Source organism: Oryctolagus cuniculus, chromosome 6 (assembly GCF_051225735.1).
Source record: "Oryctolagus cuniculus isolate XC-2025 breed Fujian yellow rabbit chromosome 6, ASM5122573v1, whole genome shotgun sequence".
Classification (NCBI taxonomy): domain Eukaryota; kingdom Metazoa; phylum Chordata; class Mammalia; order Lagomorpha; family Leporidae; genus Oryctolagus; species Oryctolagus cuniculus.
In genome coordinates this window covers 14,130,096-14,150,217 of record NC_142872.1, presented here as the reverse complement: position 1 = coordinate 14,150,217, position 20,122 = coordinate 14,130,096, and the positions used below count along the sequence as shown (strand labels likewise).

Genomic DNA, 20,122 nt, shown 5'->3' with positions numbered 1-20,122 from the left:
TTGTTCAAACCAAAATCCTTGGAGTCTTCCTTGATATATAATCTGTTAGCACATCCTGCTCAGTCTGCAAAGTTTGCCCAGAACCTAACTACTTCCTGCGCTCTTGACTACTCTCACCCTGGCAAAAGACACCCGCATCTCTTGCCTGGAGCTGCTCTGGCCGTCTCCTGTCTTTAACCATCATCCCCTGTTCTGTCCTCAACAAAGCAGCACCAGTGGTCACTGGGTATCAGGTCAGGCCCAGCTCACAGGAGACCAGCTTCCACCCAACCAGAAGAAACACCGAGTCCCAGCTGGTTTCCAAGGCTCTGTGTGTGTGTGTGTGTGAGACCCAGCCCACTTCTCTGGCTTTGCTGCCTCCAGCCTCAGTGTCCAGCCTGGTGGTCCCTGAAGCTCACGTCGTCTCTTCTACTCAAACAGAATTTATCTTTCCACAGAGTAATATATAAATAAAACAACTGTCTTTGGTGTTCGGACTGGAAGCCCCATGCACCCTTACATTAGACAGACTACAGATCCCAGGCACACTCAGATCAAAAGCACGACTCTAAGGAACACGAGGCCAGTGATAACCTCAAGTCCAGGCTGCCTTAGACCACAGCTGGCCATCTCTGAGTGAGACTCCTGAGGCTACACTTGACTCAGCTGAGCAAACGAACATGCAAACACTGACACGGAGCTATCTCCACAATATATAAACAGAGCCCGGTTTTGAAATGTAATGACCTCTCTGTTGGCTAGTTCTGCTTCCTGTCTTGGGCTTCCCCAACAAGCATGTGTGGGTGGACTGCTTATGACCTAAGCTGCAAGCTAGAATCAACCAGTTTCTGCTTGTAATGGAACACCGTGGCACTGGAAAGACAGAATCCAAGGACAGATCAAATCATCGTAGAAATGTTTTATTAGTCAAATATATTTATACTTCTTGGTCACTATCTCTAAAAGTGTGCCTGCTTCTCATTTTTTATTTTATTTTTTTAAGATTTTATTTTATTTGAAAGGTAGAGTTACAGACAGTGACAGTGAGAGACAGAGAGAAAGGTCTTCCATCTGCTGGTTCACTCCCTAAATGCCTGCAATGGCTGGAGGTGGGCCTATCCGAAGCCAGGAGCCAGGCAGTTCTTCCCGATCTCCCACGTGGGTACAGAGGCCCAAGCACTTGGGCCATCTTCCACTGCTTTCCCAGGTCACAGCAGAGAGCGGGATCGGAAGAGGAGCAGCCGGAAGTAGAACCGGCACCCACATAGGATACTAGCACCACAGGTGGAGGATCAACCTACTGCACCAGGGCGCAGGCCCCATCTGTTTTTCATTTAAATACACATAATCTTGGTAGATTCTAACACAAGAGTACAGCAGCATGCAAGATCTCATGGTCTTTTGCATTCTAGGATCTGAGTTTAAAGAAAGCTGAAAACTGTAAGCAATCAGTTTGCCCCTCTAACTGCTGGCCCTTCCTTCTCACGTATCAATGGTCCCTACAGCAACCTGTCCGCAGGCTTCCCACACCCATAGTGCACTGAACTTCTCTCTTAGCTGACTTCGTTCAATGTTCCAAGAATGGAAACTGAGTACTCACCCTGACCGTTTCATTTGGGGGGAAGCTGGAGACATACTTGCATTTCAGTAGGCCGCACTTACAGTGACTTTAATAGAGTCATATTAAGACAATTTATCTACTTCCCTGGTAGCATCTAAATGTCAAGCTTCATTAGCATACTACAAAACTGGATATTGTCCCCTTGATATGCAAAGTCAGCTGAATCGGGGACATTAGGGTACTTAAATAATTTTATCCACCTGAGTCAAGTTCTCCTAATTACCAAAGCCACAACCTTAGCTGTTGCACTTGAACCAGGGGAAGACTCTCACTAACTGGGAACTTCCAAGAGGATTTTTGCATTTGTTTTTTCATTTCACTGTCTCCAAGTTGGGAGAAACTTGAGAATGCACACCAGGTCATTCAGAGAAAGTGAGTCTACAAGTTGGTTTTGTTAGAAGTACCCAATGCTCCACTGTAGAACAACGGAGCTGTAGGTGGATATCTGGTCTCAAATGGCTGTTCTTCTCGCCACCTGGGGATCACCAGCTCTGGGAGGACTCTACGAACAGGAATATATTCGGCTGTAGGAACCGATGTCCAACTTGCAGAAGTTCATATCAGGTTGGGCTTGGGCAAAGGCTGTGCTAAGGCAGCAAGAGGGACATGTTGCAACCCAGGAAACAGGAGTTCCCCGTGTGCCCAGACAAGTGAAACACAGTCCTCTTTCCAACTAATGTGCCTATCGGGTCAGAACCTGGAGGGGAGCAGCACACACACCAGATTCCACAGCGCAGGACGGAATGGCCCTGTAGCAAAGGCAGTCCACGAAGAAACTTTGGTAAACTTGCTTTTTGAATAAAGCTCATGGTTTCATCTAGATCAGGCCAAAGAACTTGAAATAGTTACCAGTGAACATCATGTTTACAACTACATTATCTGAAAATCAAATCCATGACTCTGGTGCTTCCACTTGATGGCTTCAAGCCAACAAGCTAAAAAAATGGATGCAAGCGCATAGTCACTCCATTGACACCTGAAAAGTAGTTCACTTAGGACTGAGTCAGACAAAAGAATAAAACTAGATTCCACTGGGTCCGCTGAAGAGGTATTTCAGTTGTCAACAGTCTTTAAGCCAAGTACAACGGCAGCATCTTCACCGTTCAGGGAAGAACACTCAGCAGGTGCCCTCTTTGCCTTATTTTTATCACTGTGCATACTGACCTGAGGAAGGAGCTGCCATCCACTGTTCAAAGCAGCAGCTACATAAATACTTCCAACGTTCCCCACGACCCTGGACCTCAGGCTCCACAGACACAGCAACACTCTGGGCTCCCAGGGACCTCCGATGGCAGTTCTTCGTATTTGCAGGATTTAACCTGGAGAAGCCAGGGATGCTAACTCTGAATTCTCTCGGATAAGTGAGTCTCCAAACATACTCCCAAACTCTTCACCGGGAAAGCGTCCTGACAGACATTTCTGGAATCCACTCATCACCTAAGAAACACACCTCAGCATCTTCCAGATTGCATGTCAGGAGTTGGTAAAGACGCTGGGAAGTAAGTCTACACCAGGCAAGGAAAAGGCAGCTGTTTCTGGACACGTGTTTGTTTGCTTTGTGTGTGGTTCCTGCCCTGGCTTTGTAGGCCTGTGGAGCCTTAAGCTGAGAGCACAGGATTTGTTCCTAACCTAAGGCTGCTGGCTATGCTCAGAGCACCCCTTTGGTCCACACCGTTCTGGAAATGCCCTATTCTGTGCGACAAGCCATGCTTTCCATTTTACACCACTTCAATACACACTTGCATTCGACTTTGTAAAAGTAATGCAAAATAAATAGGATGACGTTACTGCTATTAAAAAAGCGACTGATGACCCATTTCTTACGTGAACAATTCTAATAACTAATGACTAGGGATTCACCTTGCCTAGATGCACCAGAGACTTGGGGCCATGGAAGGTGACACCCTTGGACAGGACGATCTTTTTTTTTTTTTTTTTTTTTGACAGGCAGAGTGGACAGTGAGAGAGAGAGACAGAGAGAAAGGTCTTCCTTTGCCGTTGGTTCACCCTCCAATGGCCGCTGCGGCCGGCGCGCTGCGGCCGGCACACTGCGCTGATCTGATGGCAGGAGCCAGGTGCTTCTCCTGGTCTCCCATGGGGTGCAGGGCCCAAGCACCTGGGCCATCCTCCACTGCACTCCCGGGCCACAGCAGAGAGCTGGCCTGGAAGAGGGGCAACCGGGGCAGAATCCGGCGCCCCAACCGGGACTAGAACCCGGTGTGCCGGCGCCGCAAGGCGGAGGATTAGCCTAGTGAGCCGCGGCGCCGGCCCTGGACAGGACGATCTTATCTTCCCATTGGAGCACTTAGGGAGCCTCACCAGGGAACTGAAAGAGACATTAACCCAACAAGTGTGGTTTTTATGCCACCGACAAACAGACGATCATCCATTCTGAAGATGACACTTGGGAAGCCCCACCTTCTAGGGCACCACAGCCTCACCCTGGGGCCAAGACTGCACTGCCACCCCATGAGGCACCTCATTCAGGCCTGCCGAGTCCTGTTTGCTGTTTCCTTTTGTTGTCTTATCACAGCTTAGGGTCATAGAAGTCCCTAGATGCCAGCCCTCCTTCTGGTCTCTTGATATTGTTGCTAAGACACAGGGGATCCAGTGAGTTACTCAAAGACAACACGTGGGCATCTTAATTTGTTTTCAACAGTGCTGGTCCCTGCCTGAGTGTATGTCTTACAGAGTCTGCCCATTGCAGCAGATTCTGCCACTTAACGGAGACTATGATCAAAAGGAGCAACGCTGGGGCCTGCACATGGCCCACTTGGTTAATTCTCCGCCTGCAGTGCTGGTATCCCATATGGGCACTGTGTTCTAGTCCCGATTGCTCCTCTTCCAGGCCAACTCTCTGCTGTGGCTCGGGAGGGCAGTGGAGGATGGCCCAAGTTCTTGGGCCCTGCACCCGCATGGGAGACCAGGAGTAAGCACCCGACTCCTGGCTTCAGATCGGCGCAGCGCCAGCCATGGTGGCCATTTGGGGAGTGAACCAACGGAAGGAAGACCTTTCTCTCGTCTCTCTCTCAGTGTTTATAACTCTACCTGTCAAATAAATAAGAAAAAGAGCAACGTGCCCAGGCTACAAGCTAGCCTCTTGGGACAATGATTCTCCAAGCAACAAATAACACTGCTTACAGCAAGCACCTAAAATGGAGTCTTTATAAAACATAGAGTTAAAAAAAGAACCCTTGTTGAATGAATGAAACAGTGAACTGATGAAACAAGTTCACAAGCTGTTCAATGTTTATAAACCTTCTGTATCTGCACTAGGACGAAGCTTTCTCTGAGGTACCACCCAGTAGACTGTAAGCCCGGGAGCATGGGAGAAGCATCAGCATTTTCCTGTTACACAGAGTTTTCCAACAAGGCTATCCTTGAACGGATACTCAATAAAAACTTTCTAACTGAATTAAATTGTATGAATTATACATTAGATTTTACAGCCTTAATCACAGGGTAATCTGCAAAAATGTATCTCTGCTAGGAATAAAATGGCATTTTTCAAAATAAAGACAAAACCAAAATGAAAACTTCCTTGGAAAAAATATTCATGCACAATTTCCTTAGAGAACTACTCAGCTTTGCCTCACACGACTATGATTTTTCTAGAAACGTGATGGTCTGAGCCTGTAGCAGCCCAAGCCACTGATGACTAAGCTGCAGGAAGAGCCTGGCGTGAGTCCGGATTGGAGTCCAGTGCAGGACCGTGTACCTGTCAACCTAGAGGAAGAACAAAGTGGAGGGGCATGTTTATCTCTCCCTGACCACCGACACTGGCATCCTGTAACTAGCTGAGAGAGGGTGGGCACCGTTTTGGACATATGTAATAGCTGTCCCAGCTTGTGTTAACACACCCAGCAACCAGCTGAGAGGAGATGCCTGAGTCTGGCTGGGAGAACTGACAGGAGACTGGGCACTCATAACTGGGGGAGCTTTGTGTGCTGGGACAGACTGTGAAAACACTGTGGCTGCGTGGGAGGGCACTGGGTGTGACTGTGTCTCTGAGCAATCACTGTGGATGGCGCCACACGCACAGGGCTCCCTGATCGCCTGAGGAGAGTCATGGCTGCAGGATCCATGCTCACACTGAGGACTAAATGGATCCTTTGTGTGGTTCTTATGGCAGCATGAATGAATACTGCACTTGCTGGGGCTAGCACCCAGGCATTGGTCTCCTTAGAGGAGAGGAGGTGAGCATGAGACTATACCAACAGGGCTGATCAGATCCTTCCTTCTGAAAAAAGGGGAAAAAAAAGATTTGTAACACCCAACTTGGGTGTCACCTTAGACACTCCCCTCACCTGGAGCACTGACCAGAGCTCCATGGCCACACCCAGCACATGCCTTTGGGTATTCACTGAAAGAGCAGACACTCCACTAAGCCACAAAGGCATAGACCAAAAATAAAACCTGGGGCCAGAGCCATGGACTAAGTGGGTAAAGCCTCTGCCTGCAGTGCTGGCATTCCATATGGGTGCTGGTTCCAGTCCTGGCTACTTCACTTCCAGCCCAGCTCTCTGCTTTGGCCTTGGAAAGCAGTCAAAGACAGCACAAGTCCTGGGCCCCTGCACTCACGTGGGAGACCCAGAAGAAGCTTCTGGCTCCTGGCTTCGGATATGCTCAGCTCTGGCCATTGCAGCCATCTGAGGAGTCAACCAGCAGACAGAACTCTCTATCTCTCTGCCTCTACCTCTCTGTAACTCTGCCTTTTGAATAAATAAATAAATCTTTAAAAAGGAAACAAATATAAAGGCCATAATAGGGGGAAAAGAAAACCAATTATCTCTACAAATATCTAAAAATAAATGCAGAAAATCAAGAAATAAGAATAAGAAAGACAACACGATGCCCCCAACAGAACACAACACTTCAAAACTAGAATGTGAGGAAAAAGAGCTTGACAAAATACCAGAAAAAGAATTCAAAAATGTGATTGTAGGGTTATGTTGAAGTAATCAAAAGCAAATCCATGAATTAAAGAAATCCATACATCATAACATGAATAAAAATTCTTCCCATGAAATTGAGATTTTCAAGAGAAACCAAAATGAAACATTGGAAATGAAGAATTCAATAGATCGAAAATGAATCTTGATGTGAATGGAAGGGGAGAGGGAGTGGGAAAGGGGAGGGTTGCAGTGGGAGGGACGTTATGGGGGGGAAGCCATTGTAATCCATAAGCTGTACTTTGGAAATTTATATTCATTAAATAAAAGTTAAAAAACAACAACAAAAACAAAAATTAAACTCTGTGTCCATTAAATAATAAATCCAAATCCCCCATAATCCCTTGTAAACACTATAGATTTCCTATGTCTCCGCATTTTACTCCTGATACCTTAAATAAATGGATTTGTATATGTTAAAAAAAAAAAAGAATTCAATAGATCAAATAAAAGTATAGTAGAAAGCCTTAACAACAGACTCTGGGGCAGAAGAAAGAACATCGGAGTTAGAAGACAAATCGTCAGAAATTTTAGTTACACAAGAAAGGAGGGCTGGCGCCACGGCTCACTAGGCTAATCTTCCACCTGCAGCACCAGCACTCCGGGTTCTAGTCCCGGTTGGGGTGCCGGTTCTGTCCTGATTGTTCCTCTTCCAGTCCAGTTCTCTGCTGTGGCCCAGGAAGGCAGTGGAGGATGGCCCAAGTGCTTGGGCCCTGCACCCGCATGGGAGACCAGGAGGAAGCACCTGGCTCCTGGCTTCAGATCGGCGCAGTGCGCCAGCCATAGCAGCCATTTGGGGGATGAACCAACAGAAGGAAGACCTTTCTGTCTCTCTAACTCTGCCTGTCAAAGAAAGAAAGAAAGAAAGAAAGAAAGAAAGGAAGGAAGGAAGGAAGGAAGGAAGGAAGGAGGAGGGGAGAGGTGTGAGGAGAAAGGAAGAAGGAGGAGGGAGGAAGGAAGATGAGGGGGGAGGGGGAGGAGGAGGAGGAGAAATTAGAAAACCTAAAAACAGTGTTGAAGATTTATGGGATACTATCAAATGACTCAACATCCAAGTCTTAGGAGTTCCTGAAAGCATGGAACAAAGAATGGATCAGAAGCCCTCCTGAGAGAAATAATTACAGAAACTTCCATAATTTGGAGAAAGGAAGGAAGCACACAGAACTCCTGATAGACATGACCAGAAAAGATCATCACCATGACATGTTGTAGTCAAACTCTCCACAGTAAAACACAAAGAAAAGATTCTAAAATGTGCTCTAGAGAAACACCAGATTACTTTCAGAGGATCTTCAATGAGACTCACAGCTGACTTCTCATCAGAAACCCTACAGGCTAGGAGAGAATGGTGAGATAGATTCCAACTCTTTAGAAAAAAAAACCTGTCAGTGCAGAATACTGTTCCCTGTGAATTTTTATGAACAAAGGTGAAATAAAGACCTTTCATAACAAAAAGAAATTGAAAGAATTTGTTACCACTTGTCCAGCCTTACAAAAGACACTTATGGATGTGCTACACAGAAACATGGTCATCACTATGAAATAAAGTGAAGGCAGAAAATCTCCCAGTAAAAGCACAAAGGAAATCCAAAGTAAACAATAGGAATAATTATGGAGAAATGGCAGGGCCAAGTTGTTACTTTTCAATAGGCACCTTGACTATAAATGGCCTCAACTCTCCAGTTAAAATACACAGACTGGCTGAATGGATTAAAAGATAAAACCCATCTATTTGCTGCCTACAAGAAACACATCTCATCAACAAAAGATACACAAAGACTGAAAGTGAAAGGTTGAATGGAAAAAGATTCTCCATGCTAACAGAAATCAAAATAGAGCTGGTGTAGCCATCCTAATTTCAGACAAAATAGACTTTAGCACAAACACTGAAAAAGGAGACAAAGAAGGGCACTATGTAGTGATTAATGGATCAATTCAATAGCAAGAAGTGACTATCATAAATGTATATGCAACCAATTACAGGGCACCTGGTTAATTAAAACAAATATTAATGAATCTCAAGGAGACATAGACATAGACATAGACATGGGGGGGGGGGGATAGGGGCTGTTGCTGTGGCATAGAGGGTAAAACCGCCACCTGTAATACCAGCATCCCATATGGGTGCTGGTTCGAGTCCTGGCTGTTCCACTTCCAATCCAGGTCTTAGCTATGGCCTGGGAGAGCAGTAGAGGATGGCCCAAGTTCTTGGGCCCCTTCACCCACATGGGAGACCTGAAAGAATCACCTGGCTCCTGACTTTGGATTGTCTCAGCTCTGGCCATTGTGGCCATTCGGGGAGTAAACCAGCAGATGGAAGACTTCTCTCTCTCTCTCTCTCTCTCTCTCTCTCTCTCTCTCTCTCTGCCTCTCTCTCTCTGTAATTCTGCCTTTGAAATAAATAAATAAATCTTTTTAAAAAAAACAGCAATGGGTACTTTATTATGCCATTTTCAGCAATGGACAGGTTGACCAGACAGAAAATTAGAGGGAAACAACAGAGTTAATCAACACTATACACCAGAGACCTAAAGATATCTACAGAACTTTTCATACTACAGTTGCAGAATATACAGTCTTCTCACCAGTTCATGGAACTTTCTCTAGGATATACCACATATCAGGTTATAAAGCAAGTCTCAACAAATTAAAAAAAATAACCATCATACCATGCATCTTCTCTGAACACAGTGGAATGAGGCTGAAAATCAACAACTCAAGAATTTCTAGAACATATGAAAACACATGGAGACTGAACAACATGCTCCTGAATGAACAGTGGGTCACAGAAAAAATCAAAACAGAAATGAAAAAAATTCTGGAAACAAATGAAGATGACAAAACTTATGGGATATAGCAAAAACAATGCTAAGAAAGTTTTATAGCAATTAGTGCCTACATCAAAAAATCAGAAAGGTACAAATAAGCTATCAATGCATCTCAAGGACGTAGAAAAACAACAGCAAACCAAACCCAAAATTAGTAGGAGAAAAAGAAATAATTAAAATTAGAGAAGAAATAAACATTGAAACAAAAAACACAAAAGATCATCAAAACACAAAGCTGCTTTTAAAAAAAAATTGCCACACACTGGTCCAACTAACCAAAAGAAAAAAAAAGGGAGAAAACCCAAACTCAAATAAATAAAAATAGAGATAAAAAGGAAATATAACAACAGATACCCCAGAAATAAAAGGAATCATTAGGAATCAATACAAAGAGCTGTATGCCAACAAATCAGGAAACCTAGAAGAAAGGGAAAAACTCCTAGACCCATACAACCTACCTATGTTGAGCCATGAAGACAAAGAAAACCTAAGCAGACCAATTACCAAGATGGAAATTGAGTCAGTAATAAAGTCCCTCCCAAGAAAGACAAGACTAGGACCAGATGGCTTCACTGCTGAATTCTATGAGACATTTAAAGAACTAACTCCAATTCTTCTCAAACTATTCAAAACAATTGAAAGGGAGGGAATCCTCCCAAACTCCTTCTATGAAGCCAGCATCACCTTAATTCCTAAATCTGAAAAAGATATAACAGAGAAAGAGATCAATTTCCCTGATGGGCCGGCGCTGTGGCTCAATAGGCTAATCCTCCACCTGCGGTGCCAGCACACGGGGTTCTAGTCCCGGTCAGGGCACCAGATTCTGTCCCGGTTGCCCTTCTTCCAGGACAGCTCTCTGCTGTGGCCAGGGAGTGCAGTGGAGGATGGCCCAAGTGCTTGGGCCCTGCACCCGCGCAGGAGACCAGGAGAGGCACCTGGCTCCTGGCTTCGGATCAGTGTGCTGCGCCGGCCACAGCGCACCAGCAACAGCGCCCACTGAGGGGTAAACCAACGGAAAAGGAAGACCTTTCTGTCTGTCTCTCACTGTCCACTCTGCCTGTCCAAAAAAAAAAAAATTCCCTGATGAACATAGACTCAAAAATCCTCAACAAAATATTAGCCAGTCAAATCCTAACAACACATCTGAAAGATCATTCACTTGGACAAAGTGGGATTTATCCCTGATAAGCAGGGGTGGTTCAACATTCACAAACCAATCAATGTGATATATCACATTAACAAACTGAAGAACAAAAAACACATGATTATCTCAACAGATGCAGAGAAACCACGTGATAAAATACAACACCCTTTCATAATGAAAACTTTAAGCAAATCAGGTATAGAAGGATCATTCCTCAACACAAAGTAATTTATAACAAACCCACAGCCGACATTCTATTGAATGGGGAAAATTTGGAAGCATTCTCACTAAGTTCTAGAACCAGACAAGAATGCCCACTCTCACCACAGCTATTCAATGTAGTCCTGGAAGTTGTAGCCAGAGCCATCAGGCAAGAAAAAGAAATCAAAGGAATATAAATTGGGAAGGAAGAAACTGAACTATCTCTATTTGCAGATGACATGATTCTATATACAAGGGATCTGAAAGACTCCACTATAAGGCTATTGGAACTCATAGAACAGTTTGGTAAAGTGGCAGGATATAAAATTAACACATAAAAATAAATAGCCTTTGTATACACAGGCAATGCCATGGTTGAAAAGGAACTTCTAAGATCAATCCCATTCACAAGCTGCAAACAAATTAAACACTTTGGAATAAATTTAACCAAGGATGTCAAAGATCTCTATGATGAAAATTATAAAACATTTTAAAAAAGAAATAGAAGAAGACATTAAAAAATGGAAAAATCTTCCATGGTCACAGATGGGAAGAAACAATATCGTCAAAAATGTCCACACTACCAAAAGCAATTTACAGATTCAACGTGATTCCAATCAAAATATCAAGGACATTGTTCTCCAACATATTTTTAAAATGATGCTGAAATTCACATGGAAATGCAGGAGACCCCAAATAGCAAAAGCAATCTTAGATAACAACAACAAAAAAAGCTGGAGGCAATACAATACTAAATTTCAAGACATACTACAGAGGATGGCACTGTGATATAGTGGATAAAGTTGCCACCTGCAGTGCCGGCATCCCATACGAGCATTCGTTTGAATCTCAGTTGCTCCATATCTGATCCAGTTTTCTACTATAGCCTTGGAAAGCAGCAGAGGATGGCCCAGGTCCTTGGACTCCTGCACTCACATGGGAGACCTCAAGGAAGCTCCTGGCTCCTGGCTTTGGATCAGCGAAGCTCCAGCCGTTGCAGCCATTTGGGGAGTAAACCAGCGAATAGAAAACCTCTCTTTCTCTCTCTCTCTCTCTCTCTGCCTCTGCCTCTCAAATAAATAAATAAATCTTAAAAAAAGACATACTACAGGTAAGTGACAATCAGATAACCTGGTACTGGCACAAAAACAGATGAATAGATCAATGGAACAGAATAGAAACTCCGGAAATCAACCCACATACCTACAATCAGCTTATCTTTGACAAAGGAGCTGAAATCAATCCCAGGAGCAAGCACAGTCTCTTCAACAAATGGTGCTGGGGAAACTGGATTTCTGCATGCAGAAGTACGAAGCAGGACTCCTACCTCACACCTTCACAAAATCCACTCAAAATGGATCAAACACCTAAATCTCTGACACAATACCATCAAATTATTAGAGAACACTGGAGAAACCCTGTAAGACATTGGCGTAGGCAGAATTCTTGGAAAAGACCACAGAGGCACAGATAATCAAAGTCAAAATTGACAGGGATTACATCAAATTGAGAAGCTTCTGTACTGCAAAATAAACAGTCAGCAAAGTGAAGAGACAACCAACAGAATGGGAGAAATTATTTGCAAACTATGTAACTGATAAAGGATATCCAGGATATAAAAAGAGCTCAAGAAATTCAACAACCATGAAACAAACAACCCAGCTAAGAAATGGGCAAAGGACTTAAACAGGCATTTTTCAAAAAAGGAAATCCAAATAGCAACAGACAAATGAAAAAATTTTCAGGATCACTAGTCCTCAGGGAAATGCAAATCAAAACCACAATGAGGTTTCACCTCACCCCAGTAAGAATGGCTCTCATACAGAAACCAACAAACCACAAATGCTGGTGAGGATGTGGGGAAAAAGGCACCCTAATTCAGCACTGTTGGAAATGTAAACTGGTACAGCCACTGTGGTAGACAGTATGAAGACAACTCCAAAATCGGAATACAGACCTACCATAGGACGCAGCCAGCCATCCCACTCCTGGGAATCTACCCAAGGGAAATGAAATCAGCATGTGAAAGAGTTATCTGTACCTCCACGTTCATGGCAGCACAATTCACAACAGCTAAGATATGGAAGCCACCGAAATGCTCATCAACTATAGAGTGGATAAAGAAATAATGGGGTATGTACACCATGAACAGTGGTTAAAAAAATTGAAATCCTGTCATTTGCAACAAAGTGGATACAGCCGGATAACATTATACTTAGTGAAATAAGCCAGGCCCCAAAGGACAAATACTGTATGTTCTCCCTGATCTGTGGTAACAGAGCACCTAAAATGTAACCTATAGAAGTGAAATGGACACTTGGAGATGCAATGACTTGAACAGCCCTTGTCTCCACTGTTGACGAAGGTTTTTTTTTTTTTTCCCGCACACTATTTGTTGAACCCTTATGTGTATAAACCTTATGTGTATAAAGTTAATTGAAAGTAGATCTTAGTAAAAAAAAAAAAAAAGAATGGGGATAGGCGAGGGAGAAGGAAAAAGTGTGGAAGTGTGGGTGGGAAGGCAGGTAGAGTGGGAAGAATCACCATTTTCCTAAATTGTATTTATGAAATGCTTGCAGTTCCTATATCTTAAATAAAAGGATTCCGGGGGAAAAACAAACTTTCAGCTGTGACACTCAAAAAATGAGAAACGTGATGGTCTGCAACCTCACCCCTGATCCTCCTTCTCCTTGACCTGGACCCAGCCGTATCCTCCAGCTTAGACTCTTAGCTAGTCCAATACACCATTAGAGAAAAGGGCAACCTGGAAAAGAAACAAGATCCCTTCAGGCCCCAGGGCAGAAAGGGTGAGGAGGGTTGCCACGAGGATCTAACCTTAACTTGGCTCCGACACTGTCTTTCCCATCCTAGACACCTGCTCTCTGTAGGGATTCAGATTTTCATCTCTAGACTGTGTTGAGTTAGGAAGTTGGTAATAAGGGAAACTGGGAAACCTTGATGTCTTCATCTTCTACTATCCATGTGTTGCATTTCAAGAAATTTTCTGTCCATTTCAAATGGAAAAGTCTAAAGCAATGGCAGCCAGGGTTCAAGGCTAAGCCCCTGGTCCTGCACAGACTTCATTAAAAGCACTGGGGACCCAAATGAGCTCAAGACTCACTTCAGAGCTCCACGTCCAGCTGCAGGCCCAGCACAGACAGCTGGCCCTGGTTCAGCACTGGGAAAACCCAAAGTCCCCAAACGCCTGGAACATGAGACCAATCCATTCAGCATCTTTTTAAGCAGAAAACCATTTCTGACCAGATTTGGGGGCCTATCTATGTCAAGAATCTCTCGCAATGATGGAGGAGACAGACTTAGAGCAGAAAGACGTCCTCGAGGGGAGCTTCTGCCGCGTGCGGGGAAGTCTGGGATCCACTAGCTTTGCTCTCCGGCAGAGACGTCTGCCATGGGAACACTTCTCAAGCCAGACGTGTACGGCGGAGTGAAGGCTTCTGAGAACGGGGTGGGGGTACGTTGTGTTCAGCTGGGAAATGAGGCGAATGACCCACTCCCCCAGATCACCTCACTGGAAAGAAAACACATCAGAAACGTGCAACAGAGTTCCTCAACCTCATCTTCAAAATGTCCAACCAGATGTTCCCACCGTCACACGTGCGACTGTCGGCTCCCCCAAGCAGCTCGGCTGGCATCTGCTCGCAGGTTTCAGGTGAAGACGGCGTGCTGTCCCCACCCTTCCAGTGCTGTGCATTGGTAGCAGGGATGTCGGATCCTAACATATTCCTCCCTACGGGGAGAATCCCTCCCCTCAGCCACAGCCACACTGCTGGCCGGATGCTTCCTACTTCAGCACAGGGCTCGACCATAACCAAGGGAGATTTCCAGGTGGGTGACTGGAGACTGGCAGTGGATGTCAGGATCAGCTCTATTTCTCCTTGTGGCCCGCAATCCTAGGGATTATTCTAACAAATATTTCAATTGTCCATGAACTTCTCGAGGTACCCCGATGTTTAGGCACAGGGACTTCTAAAGTTTGTGGGAAATCCAACTAAAAGGTAAATTTATACTGTGCCAAAGCTTTTTGAAATAAATTTTTCATAATATACATATTCAGTGAACTTTATGAAGACCCCCTAATAAGCTAGGCATTGTTTGGTTTCATCTGAAATGTGGCAGTTGAGTGCTATGGGACAGAGAAGCCAGATTCAAAGGCAAGATTTTCTGAGACCCAAATATATCACGACAGATTAATTGCAATCCCTCAGAATCCCTGCCTAGGAGTAGGGAGATGAGTTACGTGTCTCTTTCTTTCTTTTCTATTGAAGAAAGAAAACACAAGGGCACCAAGAAAAGGAGTTGGTTAGAAGGCTTTGCCCTGCTCCCAGGAGACTCAGAATCTACAAACAGAAATTGTTGTTATTGATCATTCTGTTATAATGAAATACAGGCCATGGAACTAGACTCAGTCTGGTCACTGCGGGAAGCTGATGGACTAAGCTGTGCGGACTGCCACTGCTTCACATGTGGATCCTCTCTTGGAATGGGACCCAGTTTTATGAAGCAGCATTGTCAGACCACCAACAGGCCAGCAGAAAGCTGAACTCACTTTCCAAGCAATCCAGCACAGCAAAGTGCAACTGTGTAACCTTTGTTCTACTTAATCATCCCGAGAGAGGCAAAAGCAAATTCCTGTTGATAAACGCGGCTCCCCTGCCATGCCATGCTCTAACCACGTTGTGCTCTGGTTCCTCCTCGTCATGGTTCCTTTCCAAGCCTTGCTTCACCTACTTCTGAGAAATGCCACCCCTCAACCACCAGCAGTGGGTAGAGGAACCTCCCAGCCTGCACCAGGACAAGGAAGAGATGCACCTGCCGACCATGGCCTTGGCAAGGGGGCTGAACACTGGTTCTGCTGACGCACTCAGAGCTTTCAAAGAAACAACAACAAAATTACTTGGAGCCTAATACCTTCTATTCAGCCTCAGACCGAAGAACTTTTATTAACATCTCCTTTTTTTTTTTTTTTAAGCTAAAATGTCATTGGAAACAAAACTGTCAACTAGCCGCTCCACAGCAACGCACTGCATGATAAAGCCCTGTATGTGCTGAATGGTTCTGAATCCAGACAGGACAAAGCATGCCTCCGCCTCTTCCTCCGCGTTCGGGAAGCGGAAGCACCCTCCTCCTCCTCCAGGCTCTCCTCCAGGCTGCTGGGAAAAGTGCACAAGAAGCGAGCGTGGCACACACGGGCACATGCGGCCCCAGACGCGACTCGCTTCCACCTCTGTGGCCGACGCTGGGGCGGCAGCCGGCAGCAGGCCAGGCCGAACAGCAGGAGGCAGGGCTGTATACCGGGTCCCCTTGCAACATGCTACTAAAAAAAGGTGCCACGACAGCCAAGTCCCTGTGCATTCTTGGTTGCAACTGTGGGCACAACAGCCCCCACGATTCCTCCCTTTGGTATTAAATAACAAATTTTTTTAAAAAGCTTTTTACAAACAAAGAAAATACATGGCGGGAGGACTGGCAATGTTTGGCCACCCCAGGTTCGCAGTCCACTGAAATGAGTCTCATCCCTAGTCATAAATAAATAATCTGTTTCCTGGTCTGACTTCCATGCCGGGATCAATATCTCTTAACATCTTACTTATTTTATTACTGCTTTTGGTTTTCTGGGACTGATTGAAAGTTGCTCAGAGGAAATCTTTGGTTTTGCTTAAGTGTCCGTGACATTTAATCATGACTTTCCTTGCAGTTTAATTCCAACCAGTCAATCAGTTAATCCACTTCGATTGATTCTGGACTCTCGGTTATTGGCTTGCACTCATTGGGCATCCGCTGGTGTCTGCTCAGCTGGGTGGCCTGCGTGAAGCTCCTCTCACACCTCTCGCACCTGGTGGAGGCAAGAGAGAAAATTGAGACCGGGACGCAGGGCCTGCAGGGTGATAGGCCTCCTCTCATCCTGCCTAATCAGAACAGACACTCCAAAGTGGCTTCAAATTTTACCGGCTCACGAGGTTTAATTGGTGGCTTCTTCCAGGGCCCGGATGCCTGTGATGGGACAAAGCCGTCTGATACAGAACAGAGGGATCTGTCAATAGGCAGGGGAAGGTGATTTCTCCAGAGAGCCCTGTCCTGCTGCAGCTCTGATCACTGTCAGTTCAAATAGATAAAGAACAAAAAGAGATTTTTAGGAGTGAGCCATCAGAGCAGCAGCTTGCCTGCAGTTTTCTGCTCCGCAACCCCAGGCAGAAATGGATGACAAATAGAATTTCTCGAGCTGCTAATTCAACCCCAGGAATTCTACTCCCCTCGGCAGGGCAGCCAAGGAGCGCTGGTCGTGGGATTTGGAGACTAGAGACAGCAACACATCAGCCTGCAGGGCCTGGAGGGGTACGCACAGGCGGCTGGTCTTTGGTGCCACAGCCCAACGTCGGGCTTGAAACAATTCACAAAACTAGGCTTGCGACTGGGCAGTAGCAGATGGGAAGAACCAGCTACTGAAGGTCGTCCGTGTGGTCCAAAGGCTCGCCTCTCCAGAAAGCAAGGCAGGACTCAAGTGCCACGGTCATGGGCGGGGCAGGTGCCTATGATGAAGAGGAAGCCAGCCTCACACCGCCATTGTATCCCCTGTCCTTGAATTCCGAAACAAAGAATGGCAGGGCTGTATCCTGGAGACCCTGACTCTGCTTATCTCCCACGCACCAGTCACTCACTATCTTGCTGGCTACTCAGTTTATAGGAACAACACACACACACAAACTGGTGGGAGCCTCTTATTTTGCCTGCGGTCATTGTTTCTGACTGATTGCAATCATCTGTCTCTAACACGCACATATGCAAACTGTGACAACAAACTGTGTACACACAGTGACCTCCCAAGACCACCTTCTCATCTGGGCTGCCGGGAACACTGGGCCTGCACCGGCTCGGGTCCAGCAGCCACCTCAGCCATCTCCTTTACATCTTCTTCTCAACATTTCCAAGGACAAAAATATTCAGGAACAGCTGCAGACAACTTATCCTCTTTTAAATAATGCAACCTCCAGCCCACGGATCTCTGTGTTATTAGGGCAATGCCAAAAGCCACCTAGAGGAAGTCCCAGGCCATGTGCTCCATCGTCTGGCGGCATTCCCTTAAACTGCACACAGTGTCCTGCACAGAAATGATGACCTGCTAAAACATCATCCTCCATGGATCCGCGTAGCAGGCAGCTGCAGCCTGACCACCAGAGCTGCCAGGGCCCCTGGTCCAGCTGTGCATGTCGGGGGACCAAGTTGTTTCCTTGATTGTTTCAGCGGGCTGTGCCTCTGTTAAAAACTGCACTGTGATCTTGACAAATGTATGATGTCAGCTTTAATGGATCAGACCCATCAGCTCAATGGAAATAACTCAGAAGTATTGATCACCTAATGATTTCTGGTGTATTCATTAGCGTCCACGGGCAGCCCGGCCCCTCTCCAGAGCTCCTGCAGGGCTCATGACACGTTAGTCAACTGCCGATTGTTTATTAGAAAACTGATTGGTTCTTGGGTTCAGGTGTCAAAATATACTACCTTTCACAGGCTGACAAACTTTCAAATCATTACATTCCTGTTTTAATGTTCAGGCTCTGGAATTAATTTCAAAGGGAGTGGAAGGACTTGGACCATTCTGAGGAAGGGCAATGCTCCTGGGTCTTGCTTCTTCATTTTAGCCCGTGTGTCCAAGACTCAAAGAATCCACGAGAAGGAGGTTTATGTAGCCCACACGGGACAGGTGTGTATGATTTAAATACCCACATCGGACGGAAACATTACAAGGAGCAAGACATTTTCTCAAATGTTTACCTAAAAGCCACACTATTGATACTCACATGCATGGAGCAATTTGGAGAAAATTTGCCCGATCTATGGGCTACATTAGAAAATTCATCTTGACTGCCATCTGCCCACCAGTTGTGGATAAAAATACATGCAGGTATGCAGAACTTGACTTGACTTAGATCATGTTCCCAGAGAATCTTCGGCCAAGTGGGCTACTGGAAATACCATCTATGTGGTCTGAGAATTGGAGGAACACAATTTCCGTACTGCAGAAAGTGCTAACAGCGGATATAAAAATACTTTATTTAGATGAGGACTGGGCCTTGGCATCTTAAATGACAGAGAGAAGCCTCCTGCACGGCACATTTTCAGAGCGTCATGGAGCTCATCCTAAGGACCAGCACAATGGAAGCACGTGGGCTCTAGGAGGTCCCAGCCAGAGTTCTGCTGGGCTGGCATTTCATGTAGCCTCAAGTGCAACCCCAGAGAGGTGACCAGGCCTGGGGCAGAAGGAGGAACAAAGTTGTGGATGACGGGCCAGGAGGACAGAGAAGCGCTTGCACCCGGATCTTCACCGTGCCTCCCTTGGTCCCAGCGCTGATGTCACCCTCTGGAGGGGAACATCCCTGGAACTCAAGTGGAAGGGCTCCCAGACTCCCCAGCAAGGAGTCCTGTCTTCCTACAGGCAGGAGAGTGCCAACCTCATCTCCTTGTAGGTGTGAGATCACCGATGACTTACTGTGAACACTGATCAGATTACGGGTGCAGAGCTTAACACATCAACACAAAGTTCCTCCACACACAAACCTGCAAGAAGTGTCTGTTTCTCTGACGTGTCACACAGTGACTCCTGAATTAGACCCAAATGCCCGTGGCTTCTGATGTCTGATGTGTTCAGTGCCTACTTACCCTTCTGCTCTTTGAATGCACTTCGATTTTGCCTAGATCTTGCTCAACTTGTAGACATCCCTTGGGATTCCCTTCTTCCCTCCTCCCTTCCCTCCCATCTTGCAGTGAAGTGCACAGCCATTGCTACTAAACGAAACCTGGCTTTGGCTCCCAGCTCTCCGTGACTTCCAGTCTCGGAGGACAAAGCCAAGACCTTCAAGGTGACCCTTTGGTTGTGATTGTCCCCTGTGCCCTCTTCCTTTGAAGTGCTGAGTGTCCAGCAAAGGCCAGCTGCCCACAGGCCCAGGCTCCTCCTAGAACCTGTGGGATGGAGGGAAACTCCTCAGCTCTTAACATCTTCTCCAGTCTTTGGATGAGAACAATCCTGACGTGCCTTCAAAGCCCACATCTCAGCGGGAGCCTACAGAACTGGAATGGCCTCCCCGTCCCCCACCCTGGAGGCTCACCTCACTCAACCCAGGGAATTCTGGGAAGGCTTGCTCAGTCCTGGGTGGGGGCACAACTTGGGAACCAAGCCATCTGGGGCTCCCACTCGGGAGCTGCCCCAAGCACACAACTTTTGGCTGTTCCTCTTGATATGATGCCTCTCCTATGCAATGCTGTTTAAGCTAAATGCCCATTAGTTAAAGTAGTAAAAATAATTGTTATGGTGAAACCCATTTTATTGACTAATCTGCAATGAAAGGTTTTTTTGAGTGCTTATTTCATAGACTTGTGCAAG

General features: G+C 45.8%; 1 protein-coding gene across 5 annotated transcripts in view; it reads right to left on the bottom strand.

Moving 5' to 3' along the window:
• Nucleotides 1-15,648: 15,648 nt before the first annotated feature.
• PRDM6 (PR/SET domain 6) overlaps nt 15,649-20,122 on the bottom strand; it is a 102,371-nt gene continuing 97,897 nt past the window's right edge. For 4 of the 5 annotated variants that reach the window (XM_089334848.1, XM_089334849.1, XM_089334853.1 and 1 more), the window contains one exon: nt 16,674-16,839. In XM_089334848.1, coding sequence (XP_089190974.1) covers nt 16,689-16,839 — 151 coding nt within the window. In that variant the 3' untranslated portion in view covers nt 16,674-16,688. Of the gene's footprint in view, nt 16,580-16,673; nt 16,840-20,122 lie in introns of those variants that run through there. The other variant, XM_070075790.2, reaches the window with a different exon arrangement.